We start from the raw sequence: 14616 nt of genomic DNA on the forward strand, positions 1-14616 counted from the left end.
CCTGCTGAGTCCCTTGTGCCATCTTTGAAAGAACATCTTGCCAAGAGACACAGACATTGAAGGGAGACAAAGGACAACGAGTAAATGAATGTCCTTGCTTCCCTGTTATTTTTTTTTGCATCCAAGACCATCCTACATGTAATTAGTGACTGTCCAGAGCAAAGTACTCCTGGGAGCATTCAGTACATGAACAGCTATACAGTTAATTTCTGGAGAGAAGATTTTTTTATTGGTCAGCATCATTCTCTGACACCTGTACTTGGTGATGAGCTGTGCTCTTTTGTAAATAACTGTCCCCTTCTCAGAGGAGCCCCTTGGTCCAGAGCCCGGATGGTGGCAGGCAGTCCACCCCTTCATTCCTGTTTGTGTAAGTTGACCTGTAGCCTATAGATCTTTTTTCCCAAGGTTTGGTATTTGCAGCTCAAAGGCCCATCCTGAAAATACCGATGTACACCTCACCACGGGGAGGTCCATGTGTGTGGTACTCTTTTTCTCCTAGATGGACCAAAAAACATATACCTTGTCTTTAAAGTCATGAAGAGCTGTACAAGCTAGAAAACACTGAATTTGAAAGACACTCTTTAGGAACATATTTATTTCCAAGGCTGAAAAAGGTAATGGAATTCGTGAGGCTCTCCATAGCAAAGCATGCGCTGTATAAATTCTAAAGTTCACACTGTGGAATGATTCCCTGTGATATACAGAATTTATCACTCCCAGTAAGAAAAGCACATCAGTGAGCAAAGTTCTTTACCCTGCCAACCAAAGAGATAAAAAATTACACTGTTTATGAAACGATTACAATAACAAATGAAAATACTGAACTTTGAGTTGTGATTAAAATCTCTTGTAACTGTGTTTTATTTTACAGATATGGCCTCTGAATGACTTTGGATTTCTACGTGCAAGCCCCAATGGCCATAGATTTCTTGATGATTAAAAGACTTAAGTTACTATTGACAGTTTTCACAGTATTTTCTACTAAAATCAATGGAACTATTTTTGCTTAGAATAAACACAAGTATTACTTGACAAAGATGTCTCTTTCTGAGATTACACCTAACTTCAGAGTGGGAATCATACACTGCTGTCACCAACAAAAATGATGCGCCTCTTGCTCTGCTTCCTCTGGTGAGCCACACTAAGTGCTTGGATTTATGGGAAAGTTTTGGGGTTCTGTTACAAGCCAAGGTTAGCACTGACTGTTAAGAAGGATGGAAAAGGCACAGTGCACTTACTGCGTTGTCACACAGCCAAGCCATCCTGGCTCTCCCTACATCAGCAGGTGGTGCCAGGGCTGGAACTGAACATGGCACCAGTGGGGTTCCAGATCTGCTGGTCACTCCCAGAAGTGCTGGGTGTTTCCCTGTAACTGCCCAGTAGGGTCAGAGCACAGCTTCCTCATTAGCTTTCCTCTCAGGAACGATGACTCCATTTGTTTGATGCTGGAGAGCCTCAGCTCAATGTGCTCCTGCTCCAGGCTGCCCAGGTGACGTCAGTCACTGTCACAGGGCACAGCCACCAGCCCCAGTGGGGTTCCAGATCTGCTGGTCACTCCCAGAAGTGCTGGGTGTTTTCCCTGTAACTGCCCAGTAGGGTCAGAGCACAGCTTCCTCATTAGCTTTCCTCTCGGGAACGATGACTCCATTTGTTTGATGCTGGAGAGCCTCAGCTCAATGTGCTCCTGCTCCAGGCTGCCCAGGTGACGTCAGTCACTGTCACAGGGCACAGCCACCAGCCCCACTCCTCAGCACTGGGACACCCAGCCTCTGCCAGCTGCCAGGCTCTGCCTCCTCCTTCTAGGTTCCAGTCTCTTAGAGGATTTAATGAACTTAAATATTTATCTTATAAACAGAAAATGTTCCTGTTTCCCACTACTGAACCTTGTTCTTCATTATCTTCAAAGCATTCTCACATCTCTGCCTCCTGATTGAATTTTGTCATCTGAGCTGTTAAAAGGGTTTAACCTAAGAGGAAAGGCCCAAGGTAGAGCTGCTTCAGACTGAAATTGAAAGAAGCCTACTCTGTTGTTTGCTGGGAAAGAAACATTGTTTAGATCAGGAGATACATTCCAGTTGTACAGAACTCGGTGTTCTGGGTTGGAGGTGTTTAATAATGAGCTCTTCAGCTGCAGAAGGAAAATCCAAGCCTCATGTCTGCAGAGCTGTGTGAGCAAAGGGGCACTTTTCATTTTTAAGCCTGAATGAACTTGTTCTTGTAGTGCCCCCTTTAACATGTATTTCATTAGTAGGTGCTATCACTTGTTTGTCCAGTCTTTTGAAAAGTTTGTAACACTTAATGTGCTTCATTGAAACAATCATTGCAAGATCTCGATAACAAGTGAACATGTGTCACAGCAAACCAAAGATACATCTTTGGTTTCACTCTTGAAGACACTGTAATTCCCACCACATCGACAGGAGAGAGTGTAGAGTTGTTCATCTGCCAAAAAAGAAAACAAAACTGCCTTTAGTGCTGGAGAAGAATCAAGAATTTATTTTGAATTTTGTTCACAAAGGTGCTCTTAGTAACAAATAACCTCCCACTGCTGGGTTGTAAATATCAGTATCTGTGCTACCATTTGTAGCTCAAAAATAATCTCAAAATGTTTCAGTGACTGAGGTATTCTTACACCAAACAACCAGGGCCAGTGGAGTCTCTTCAAAGAACCCCCCCAGTAATAACAAGGTACACATCTGTGAAATGGATGAAAAAGCTAACTGGTGTTAGTCATACATGTGACAGATCAAGGATGGTTCCAAAACGGGCTGCTAACCCAGGAACCAAAACAGAACAAAGGAAAGAAGGATTTTTCCCCTCACAACTTAAAAAAAACCAAAAGTAAAAAAATAAAAATAAAACCAGCCATTTATTCCAAAAGCAATTAAACAAGAAAAGCCAGAGCAATAGAAAGGAGGGAAGTAACAGTGCCAGATGCAAAAAGAAACACGCGGATTCTACCGTCACAGGAAGAGTGAGAAGATGCACAAGAGCTACAGGAAGAATCTGTTACTCTCACTTATACAAGAGGAGAGCTGGGTGAAGAGTGGTCCTGCAAGTGGGGGCGCGGGGGAAGCAAGGTAGACAGAATGGAAAACAAATGTGACAGGAGGTTAAATTCTAATCCAGGTAATCTCAGAGAGCAAAACAGCTTTGTCTCAGGAAATACAGAAAAAACCAGCACTTAAAGTAACACAACAATGGTGTAAGATGCAGAAAAAACCCAGAAACCATTTACAATGAAAGGCATTAGGAATCAACAGCAAGGCACTCATACCTTCATTCCAGGACATATCCTCAAGATAAATCTGTGCATGAAGTGGCCATTCTTTTGTCAGGTTATCTTCTATAAGGCAAACATAACAGATGTTCAGTCTTTTCTGATAAATTATTAGTTTTATATACCTAGCAGTCAATCTGGTCCCTCCTAGAGAGTCCTACCTGACCACTCTAGCAGTTAAAAATGTAGTTCTCTAAAATTTTAGTTTCCATGTATCTGCATAAGGTGGAAAATGTCCTCCTGTAGCCAGGAGAAATAAATAGTGACAATGTATTACTGAATTAAGACCCTGAAACCAGCACTTTTGCACATCCCACTTCTGTGAAATTAGGGGCAAACTTCTGTTTTGATGCACTTCTCAAAACCTGGCTGGAACTCCACGAGCTGAAATGGTGAATGCCTGCTAACCTGTACTTTTCACAGATTTGTGGAACAGCTGAGGTCCAAAGGGACCTCTCAAGATCCCCTATCAAAGCCTCCTGCACAGGCAGGGCAGCTGGAGCAAGCTAACCAGGATGGGCCACGTCCAGGCAGATTTTAAATATCTCCACAAATGGAGACTTCTCAGTATGTCTTAGGCAACCCATTCTTCCCTAGAAAGGAGAAGCCAAACAACCACCTTCCAATAAGCACCAAGTGAATGTCGTGTGTGAGAACACCACTGAGACTCCTGCAAAAAAATAAATGCAAAACACTCGTAGGGGAAGATGAGTCCAAATGCTCTTTTATGATAAAGAGTCTCTGAGCAGAGAAAGACAAGTTCTAGCCTGTACCTGAGAGATCTGCTGCCATTTGATCCCCCAGATTCTTCCAACATTTGGGTACAGCATGAAATGAAAAACGTACAACACAACTGACAGCATCAAATGCAAAGTGTGCACTACATATTGGTGTTTTTTCCATTTATCAGCACACTCATATCTGATGTACAACGTTCACACCAAGTTCTTTAGCTTAATAATGTACTCAGGAGCTTAGTGCCTATGTACAGTTTAAGTGAAGATGTTATTGAGGAGGGAGGTGTTCCTCCTCTTGGAGCAGTGAATTTTTAAGCCTGTTTATAGTTTAGTAGCTTTTGAGAGCATGGAGGGTTTTCTGCAGCTTTCTTTGAAAAGCTGGCAGTGAAATAATGTCTTATTCCAGAGCTGCTTATTGAGCACTTGCTGGAAAGTTAGAGGCCCAGATTATGTTGTTTTAATTCCCAAGAGATTGCCCTACTTACTCGCTACATTCTAAACAGTTCCCAGCTTCTTCTATGTAACTTGTAACTTCCATGTAACTTCCTTGCTCTGGCCTGAAAAGTAGAACTGAGGGACTTTGCAGCCCCCTCTCCAGCAGCAGCCCAGAAAAACTGCCCCTCTCCAGCCTTCGTCTGATCAGACAATGGAGTATTTCCTTCTTTATCACCAAAACCCAACCATCAAGTATTAAATCCCAATCTTTCTTTTGCACCTCACTGTTCTATTTTCAACTGAAATGTACATGATATATGCCTGGTAATGAGCCTCATCTAAATTAGTTCTAATGAAAGCAATTAAATCAGACACATTGGAAATAATGACAGGATCAGTACAGCCGCTTTGATGTTACCTTTGCTGAACACCTATTTGGTAATGAAAAGGTCAGAATGAAAAGAAAATTAACCTTCTCAGACCCAGTACTTTATTACTGTCAAAAGAAAGGGAAAAAATCAGGAGTGTAATGATGAAAGAAAACTGGAAGATACACCAATTTTCCTTACACTGATCAGAACATTAGTTAACTGTGTGAGGTGTCAAAATACAAAAATACGAAAGGACCAGATGGCTTATCTCATCCCAAATAACACCAATGTTACTGGGAGTTTGCTTGGTACAAGCTACAAAACGTGAGGACTGGAATGGTGAATGTCCTGAAAACACCCACAAAACCAGCCAGAGGCCTTTCCCCAGCAGGCCTTGCTTGAAGCAGAATCCTCCTTTTCTTTGAGGAAGAAAACAATAAACAGAGATCAAAATCAAGTTTGTCTACCCATCTGGCTCACCACCGTGATCAAATAAGACAGTACCATAACTATGAGAACAGTATGAAAATGGCAAATGCTTCCTATTTCACATATTTTTATATATTTTATACATATTATTTTTAATACTGGGAAGAAAAATTCACAATTTTCACAAAGGGAAAGGGTCTCATGTTGTAGAATGAAAAGATTTTCATCTACAGGTAACAAAAAATTGAGTTAGAAAACTTGCAGAGTTTCCTATTTGGAATTCATGAAGCAGAAGTTCACTCCAATCAACTTTTATAGGATTGGTGGTGGAGGTTTAGGTCATGCCTCGCTGCTACAAAGTACAAAAAGGGCAATTGGGCCATAAGCCACCATGAAGAGAACTGGTACGATGCAAATTCATGAGGTTACCGTACTTCAAGTACAGTCACTTGTGAATCATAGAACCACAGAATCATTTATGTTGGGAAACACCTTAAAGATCGAGTCCAACCATTAAAGTAATGAAGAAGCAGCTGAGGAAAAGTCTACTCTCTCTTCTGTTCCAAACATGGTACAATATGAAGCCCAGGGAACAGAATTTCAACAAAGCTTTTCTAATTCATCGCTGCAACTGTAATTTTGAAAATAAAAAAACCCCCAACCAATGGGCAAAATTAATCCTTCTCCCAATTCCCAGCCTGAACAGAGATTGTTATTCCCCATCTGATGCTCAGATCCTGGGGGCATCAGGCACAGCATCGCCGGGCAAAGGAAGGGATTGTCCCACTCTGCTCTGCCCTGGGGAGGCCTCACCTTGAGTCCTGTGTGCGGTTTTGGGTGCCACAATATAAGAAAGACATGAAGCCATTAGAGAGTGTCCAAAGGAGGCCACGAGGAAGGTGAAGGGCCTTGAGGGGAAGCTGTATGAGGAGTGGCTGAGGGCACTTGGTCTGTTCAGCCTGGAGGAGACTGAGGGGAGACCTCATTGCAGTTACAACTTCCTCGTGAAAGGAAGAGGAGGGGCAGGTACCAATCTCTTCTCTGTGGTGACCAGTGACAGGACCCAAGGGAATGTCCTGAAGCAGTCAGGGGAGGTTTAGGTTGGATATCAGGAAGAGGTTCTTCACCCAGGGAGTGGTTGGCCTCTGGAACAGGCTGCCCAGGGAAGTGGTCCCAGCACCAAGCCTGACACAGTTCAGGAAGTGTTTGGACTACACTCTCAGGCACATGGTGGGATTCTTGGAGTGTCCTGTGCAGGGCCATCAGTGATCCTCCTAAGTCCCTTCCAACTCAGCATATTCTATGACTGTGATTCTATGAGATCTGAAATCTGGTTATCTCAAAAAATAAAAATTTTCTATTAGCACTCTTGACTTCACACATAATCCAGTAACAGCTCGTCAGGCAGTTTTGCACGCTGCATTTACTTGCCTGTCTGGTTCAAGCAGGAGAAACATTTTCCAGAGTTGAACAAAGCTTTTTTATTTTCTAGTTCTCTATTAAATACATCACCCAGCCATTAATACACCTTGACAGCAGAAACAGAGGTAGCCACTTACTAAAAAACAGAGGCACGGCCCAGTCCGAGTTTGCAAGCAGAACATCCAAACTACTGGTTCTCACAGTGATTCATATTTCTTCTGTCCTTCCTTATTTCATCTGCATCATTGTTACTACAACCATGGCTCCCTGTTGGTGGTTGTCTGAAGTAAACTGGTGTCCCATTTTCACTCCTTGGCCGAAGGAGAGCGGGAGTGTTACCAGTGCTGAGTTACGTGCTGGCCTTGCACCTTGAACAGTCTGCTCAGGCTGTAAAACTCTGTGAGTTGTCATTTCTGAAACACACCCTGAACATACAGGGGGAAATGTGAAGACCTGATCATTCACCAGAACTCATGAAACAAATCTTAATTCCCCAGTAGTACAGCCTGCCTGGCTTTGCCATCTATTGGATTTGTCCAACAACAAGAGGTGAAAGGATTCTGCAGCTCCATTGTCTCAACTGCAGGATCTAAGAAAACACTGGCAGGCTCATCAGAGAGGTTTATGAGCCTGCAATTCAAAGAGATTAAAAGGAAAAATCTACTGAGATTCTTTCAGGCTACAGAACAACATTAAATAACTATTAGCAGCTTGGTTCAGTAGAGCTTTACTAGAGCCCTTGCTGGGTCATTCAGAAATTGTAAAAGAGGAAAGGTATTTAAGTTTCACTTGAAGATACAATAAATATTTCTTGGGCTATTTAAGGCTGAGTTTTAGGGAAAGGGTTGCAAGCAGTAAATGGAAATTCAACCCTTTTAACAGTTTATGGTAATAGTAAAAACAGTCATAATACTTGAAAGATTTTTCTACCTCTTTATCAGGCATACATACTTAGGATTGATTTTTTCTTTTTTCCCCAAACCAAACACAATTAAACTTCAAGATATGTACTGTCAGTCAAATACCATTTATAGTATTTACTCTGCATAAAAATCACCACAGTACTCACTAGATGTTTTCACAAGCTAATTTTTTCTAATAGACTTTTCAGTTTTAAAACAATTACTTAAATTTGAGTCTTTTAAGTTAATTTAAAACAATTGCACTTACTTCGAAATTTTAACAAAGTCATGTGTTAAGAATTTTCATTAACCAAGAGATACGTTCGTTATAAAAATACCAAAGTAATCCTGCTTCACTTGTTGCAGATGAGTTTTAACTCCACAGAGTTCAAAGGGTTGTGCTCCAGCTGAGGGGCTGCAGCTATAAAATCCATGGCCGGAGAAGGAATATACACTTCTGTCATGTACAGAGCATAACCTGGCACACTGCAACACCACTGGTATTGTCAGCAAAGCCTGCATTAGTGACCAGGTGTTATAAAACGAGCTATTTTAGGCTAAGTACAATTTTTTGTTGTGCCTCATTGCCTAAGAGAAAGGAACAGAGGGGATGGAACCAGAACCATTCTCAGAGGCACAAACTGGAATACTGGCAATTCCAGTTAGAGTGGAATTCCCCCTGCCTAAGAGATGACACACAAACATAACAGAAATTATACTGGAAAGTTACTCCTGTATGAAAACTGCATCTGCAGTATTTTTCTAAAAGTGTAATTTAAAAATTCAAAATCCAAAGGAGGTATGTGCCAAGATGCGAAAACTCCTCTGGGCACGTAGTGACAGGACAAGGCAGAATGGATTCAAACTGAAAGACAGCAGGTTTTCACTAGATAGAGGGAAAAAAAAATTGACTGTGAGAGTGGCGATGCTCTGGCACAGGCTCCCCACAGGAGCTGTGGCTGCCCCATCCCTGGAAGTGTCCAAGGCCAGGCTGGATGGGGCTCTGAGCAGCCTGGTCCTGTGGAAGGTGTCCCTGCTCATGGTAGAGGGGCTGGAACAGGATGGTCTTTAAGGTATTTTCCAACCCAAACCATTCTGCGATTCTATGAGTTATGGACATCTGTGTCCATCCTCATGTGAAAATACACCATCCTTGACTGAACCTCACTAGAGCCATACATGGAAAAAAACCCCATGACTCTTAAATTTGCCACCCAAAATCATACACAAAGCAACTGGTTTTAGTGTCGATTCCATTACTAGCTTTGAATTATCTGCTACATTTATCACCAGAAATTAATCTAAGGCACCAATTTATTAATTTAATTTTGTGACCTTTCTGCTTATCAATCCTTAATAATTAAAACATACAATCAATCAATAATTACAACATCAAATGAATTCATATTATTACCTTGGTAATGTGATTGTTTAGATACAGTTCCTTTGCATATATCAACAAAAATCCCAAGCAGTTGCAGGACTGCTATTCAAAGGGACTTGGATAGGATATAGAAATGGGCTGTCAGGGACATCAAAGGGTTCAACCAAGATGAAGTGCTGCTTCTGGGATGGAATAACCCAGTGCACCAGTACAGGCTGGGAGACATCTGGCTGGTAAGCAGCTCTCCACAGAGGGACCTGATGGACAACAGGCTCAACACGAGTCAGCACAGGGATTTTTCTTCCTCTCTACTCAGCCCTAAAGAAATTGCATCTGAAATCCTGTGTCCAGTTTTGGTGTCCCCAGTACAAAGCCCTGACATATGAGAGTGAGTCCATTGGACTGCCACCATGGTCAGGGGCAAGGAGGATGCAGAGAGACTTCTCAGAAATGCACACAGGAAAGAAGAGAAGTGCAAGGCACAAGTTGTGAAGTCCTTATATAGGACCTGATAGAAGCAAAACATGTTTTGGTTGATTTGGGGTTTGGTTTCCATTCATTTGGTTGGTTTTTCTACTCTGAGGGTGTTCAAACACTGGAGCTGCTGCCCAGAGCAGCTCGAGAACCTCCATCCTTGGAGACACTAAATCTAGGCTGGAGAAGGCCTGAGCAACTGACTATGAGGAATGGCTTTAAGGAGGAGATTGATCTGGATGGCCTATGAAGGTGTCTTCCAGCCTGTGTGATTCTCTGATTCTCTGAGAAGTTTTTCTTCTTTCCAGCTGTGTCACAAAAGCATAAACTTTCAGGGTTTACATGACTTCTAATGTGAGGAAAGTGAAACATGTTTTTTCCAAGCTAAACTCACTGAAAAACTTATGGTAATTATCAGTGTCAAGCTTGATTTTAACTGCATATTCATCTTTTTTACATGGGATATCAAACAAAGAACGGAAAAATCTAAGAAGAAAATCTATTGACAACAAAACCCAAGTGCATTCTTCATAGGTAAATTGTTATGCAGATTTTTTTTTCATCCCCCAATTTTTTTGCGGGGACTGTAAACAAAAGATTCACAATCATAAAAAGGTATTCTTCTATGACAAAACAATGAATTGGAAAAAATTTCAGAAAACATTGAAAAAGGCAGTTCTTATAAGATTTCCAGACCAGAAAAAGCTGGATAAGTATTTGAGCCTAACCTCTGAACAGTTTGTGGTTTGTCCCTTCCCTTTAATCTATGGCCTGAAGGCACGAAAAAAATTAGGAGATTATTGGGAAACCTTCAGAGAAAAGCAGTATTAAGATATAGAAGCATATTCACTTGGTATTCGCAACAAAAAACTTGGTATTCAAACAAAAAGAAAATTAAAACCATAGAGCCCCACAGAATTTCATCTCCTTGGAACTTCTCTGGCTACTGAATTTCTGAGCCAAGTAATTAAGATTTAGTTAGTGTAACACAAGAAGGTACATACAAATAAACAATCTGTGAAAAAGGGAAAAGACTACAGTGCAAAGGGCTCCCTGCTGATGGGCAGCCACACACATACACACACTGGCATCCTTCAGATCCTGCTTCCTAGGCTTCCTTTGCATCTTACTAACTTGCTGTATTATCTCTCTCATCACTATTCCCCTTAGCTGCTGTCTCAATTCCTTTGTTTCTGTGAGCTTTTATGGCAGTGTCTACGAATTTGTCTAGAATCATGACTTCAGAAGCAGCTTGACAGGCATTCAAAGAACTAGAATTTATTTCCCCATCATTTTGCTGCCAGGGAACATGCTGGAAAGAATGCAGCAGCACTGCACATGTGTGTTAGGTGTGGCTCAGCCTGAAACACGGGGGCCCTGGGAATGGCACCCTCTGTACTAAAACAATGTCCCATCACCATCCATTACCTAACACCTGCCTAAATAGAGGTACAATCTGATTTCTTTATTTACCAAGTCTTTTATACAGAATCTTGAGATGGCTTTTCGAAGAACTCCTCTGGATGCAAAAGAATCTCAGAAAATACAAATAATCTTCAAATTACTGTCAAAACTAACTTATAGCTATGTCCTTAAATCCCAAGGGAAAACAAAATCTTGATGTATCTCTCTACTCCAGTGGATTAACCTGACCCAGGCAAAACGGAACTTCATAGTCTGAATTTAAGCTGTAGGTAAAACTCAATAAATACTGAAAAGATTCCTAACTTCGTCTCTAGTGTTTCCTCTTTCCTCTGCACATAAAATTTGTGAAAAGAGAAGACACAACCAGTATTACAATGGTAAGAGTACAACAGGATGAGAGCACTGGGCAGCAGAAATTCCTGTTCTGACATCACCTTCAGGCATTTGAAAAACAGCTTTGAGATGAAAAATTTGTTTAAGTCTGATCTTAATACTGTTTACATTACAAATAGAACAAGATCCAAATTTTTCCATTGTTCTAAAATATTTATTCAAGAACTCTGTTTTCACCCCTCCCCCTCTCTTCCCAAAGCCACACAAAGTCTGAAATACAAGGTTATTTAACTCGAGAATTCACCCTGTGTATATCCAGTTCTGTATCACCCTCTTTATCCTGCAGTGATGCCTATGTGCCACAGTGACTACGCCTTTGTCTCTCCAAGTTGTGGCATCGGCGGCAGCAGGGGAGTTAAAAATCAGCACAAGAGAGCAAGGTCTGATGGTGTGCCAATGTACAATGGCAGGGAATTCAATAACAAGCTGCAGAGACAGTGGGCTTTTATCAGACACATTCCGCAGTGGTGGTGGCTCCACGTCAATGCCGGGCCGCAGTGTGTTACTGCAGAGTGCGACCGAGTGTTTTCCCCACAGGCAAGCCACTATTATTGACTCCCCCCATTAACATGTAGGGTGGATATACATTTATTGAAGGTTCTAATGGAAGGCTGAGGGACTCCTATCCTGAGGCCAGAGCAGAAAGACAGCCTATCACTTCATGTAATGGTAGCCCATGTGTGACAGACCTGACCTACATTTCCCCCCTTTCTTTCTCACAACAGCCTGTCACTGTTTTAAGAAGCTATTTTCTGAGAGGCATAAAAAGAAATGCGTGCTAGAGCTGCCTAGTTAATATGTTACACTGAAATATTATTTACAAACCTGCTTTAGAAAGGCTAGTTTAGACTATGGATGAATTATGAACACTACCTAACACACACAACGGAAAAGAATGTGTCCTAATGATTCTGGCTATAAATCCGTACACAATGAACACTAGGTGTTGATGGATTAATACTTACATCTAAAACACTGCAACAAAATGGAGTATGAAACTTAAAATTAAGAACGGTTAATGAAGCTACCTTCATAAAATAAAAAGGGCTAAGGTCTGCAATTAGTACAGATTTCATAATAATTCAAAGTATTAGGAATAATGCCCCCTAACGTTTTGTTGGAAGTAATTCCATATTTTCAGCAGCTAACGTATGTGCAGCGCAAGCTATAAATAATGGATCCACGTTTGAAAGTAGGACAAGAGGGAAAGAAACATTTGGTTCAGCACTAAACAGCATTTTAAAATACCATCTAACTACCACTCCCAGCCCCTGCTTATTTAAAGAGCTGCTGCCACTCCAGCACTCCTTGGCAGGAACCTACCACGCTGCTGCAGGTCATACTCTTTTTTTGTCTCCTCGTTCCCTAGAATTCTCCACGCTTGATCAATTTCGATGAACCGCTGCACGCGCTCCTCCACTTCTCCTGCTGGCACATCTGCCTCCTGTTTGTCAGGATGATACTGCCAATCAAAAACAACATAAAAAAAAAGATTGGGGGAGTGAAAGTGAGGAGGGTGGGAGAGGAGCAATCAATAATGCATTTGATACTCAGTTAGGAGGACAGAGAAAAGGAGAAGGTCTAAGCTAAGGAGCCAAAGGAAGGGAGATGACGATGCTGGGAACAAGAGGAAACTGCCAATTTAATTATCCCACTGGAATGGCAACAGAACCACCAGTGGCACAAGTGTCACCATGTGCACTGACGGCATTTTCTGGATAATTTGCTGATGGAATCACTGGTCTTATGGACAATTTACCTAGAGAGTGACTACCACAAACAGAAATAGGTACATGCAGGGGACCACGACACAGGAACAAGAGGAGGTGCTGGAAGTGCTGGCAGCTCTCATAATACGACACAGAGCTGATTTAAACATTACCACCAATGTTTAGTTAAAGCTATTACAGATAAATTGAATGCTGTATTACATGTGCCTAGCTTTTTTATGATTTAAATGGTAAATAAAATATACATGATCAAATATAATTTATACTACATGCAATTCTACTTTTGAAAATATGCCTAAACATCTTTAATTTCTTCCAGTCCAGTGAATCAAGAGCCCTTCCAAATATTTAAAGTCATGGATCACTAGCTACAAAATTGTGTCATTTTAGTTAAGAAATAGTTATTCAAGGACATGGCTATTCAAGAAAACTCACGTTAAACAGGCAATAATAATTAAAATGGTAACATGTTTTCTTTCTCATTTGTTCTGAGCAGAAAATTCTGACTTGAGTGGTTCCAGTGTCTGCTGATAAGGACCCCTCAAAGCTCCATCTTCCTGTAGCTTTAATTCATCTCCAGTAATTTCTTTTTTTCTGATATTTTAAATTGCTCAGCAGACGTGATGGACCAACAGGAAACAGCATTTAAGTTGAGGAAGTTGCAATATAATCAGGCCTACCAGCAGATAACTGTGTCATAGACCAAGTTTTCCCTTATTCTGGAGCTCTAACTGCCCTTTATACCAACATCAGTGGAGGTAATGAAAACATGCAGCAGATTTTAAGATGTGGAACACCTGTTCTATAAGTGTTTAAGCAGATTTCTGACTAAATTATTCTCTCTGTTTTAGTTTACAATTAATTTTGGAAAGAAAAAAATATTAGTACCATGTGTACTTGATAAAATCCCAAATGTAAAAGGAGCACTTCTCCTGGAGTCTATTTGCTCACTGTCTCTGACACTGGCACTGACAGGTGTTACCCAGACAAGTCCCCTGTACAACAGCAGCAGGGATGGATGAGCAAAATGCTTTGACCTCAAGTTTTTTCACTGGTATTTTTCCATATACAGGTGGATGTATCTGCAACCTCATGTATGAGGTCTGTACACAAAATCCTATTTTTGTTCCACTTCAAGTCCCCTCTGCATTCAAGACTGAGCACTACCTTACAACTTGCTAAAAATATGGCTAAAGCACTGTTGTGATCCATGAAGATTCCTCTCTTAGAGACCCCTTTTCTATCTCCTCAACTGAAGATGATGAAATTTTAAGACACAAACAAAACCAAAAAATTTTGGTCATTGCATTAAGTTCTTGTACTCTATATAGATAACTGCTAGATATTTGGATTGGCCACAAAGACCACACCTTCTCAGATCAATTTGTTAGAAATACATGGAAACATTACTGACCAACTGCCCAAAGCAGAACTAAGCATACTGGCTTCTCTCCTGCCACGAATGTTGAGAGAACACTGCCACAAAATTGGTCCCGCTTTCCCTTTGTTGCACCAAAACCTTGTCTGACTGAAAAACCATTTTTGAACTATGCTGGAAGGACACAGCAAAATCCAGTAAACCACACATCACAAAAGTGCTTTGGAAAAATAATAATCAATGCAGAAAACACGAC

General features: G+C 41.2%; 2 protein-coding genes across 4 annotated transcripts in view; one reads left to right on the top strand and one right to left on the bottom strand.

Annotated features, from left to right (window-relative positions):
- The window catches only part of IMMP1L (inner mitochondrial membrane peptidase subunit 1), a 24288-nt gene extending 23252 nt beyond the window's left edge, over nucleotides 1–1036 (top strand). For both annotated transcript variants that reach the window (XM_017726372.1, XM_008644077.2), the window contains one exon: nucleotides 872–1036. In XM_017726372.1, coding sequence (XP_017581861.1) covers nucleotides 872–940 — 69 coding nt within the window. In that variant the 3' untranslated portion in view covers nucleotides 941–1036. The remainder of the gene's footprint in view (nucleotides 1–871) is intronic.
- Nucleotides 1037–1867: 831 nt separating this feature from the next.
- The window catches only part of DNAJC24 (DnaJ heat shock protein family (Hsp40) member C24), a 35286-nt gene continuing 22537 nt past the window's right edge, over nucleotides 1868–14616 (bottom strand). Inside the window, exons 2-5 of one of the 2 annotated variants that reach the window (XR_001859377.1) lie at nucleotides 12576–12714; nucleotides 6812–7099; nucleotides 3278–3346; nucleotides 2424–2442 (exon numbers count right to left, since the gene is read on the bottom strand). Coding sequence is in view for 1 of the 2 variants with exons in the window: in XM_008644078.2 (XP_008642300.1) it covers nucleotides 2318–2442; nucleotides 3278–3346; nucleotides 12576–12714 (333 nt within the window). In the remaining variant the exon portion in view is untranslated. Of the gene's footprint in view, nucleotides 2443–3277; nucleotides 3347–6811; nucleotides 7100–12575; nucleotides 12715–14616 lie in introns of both variants that reach the window. The other variant, XM_008644078.2, reaches the window with a different exon arrangement.

Source organism: Corvus brachyrhynchos, unplaced genomic scaffold (assembly GCF_000691975.1).
Source record: "Corvus brachyrhynchos isolate BGI_N302 unplaced genomic scaffold, ASM69197v1 scaffold281, whole genome shotgun sequence".
NCBI classification, from domain to species: Eukaryota; Metazoa; Chordata; class Aves; order Passeriformes; family Corvidae; genus Corvus; species Corvus brachyrhynchos.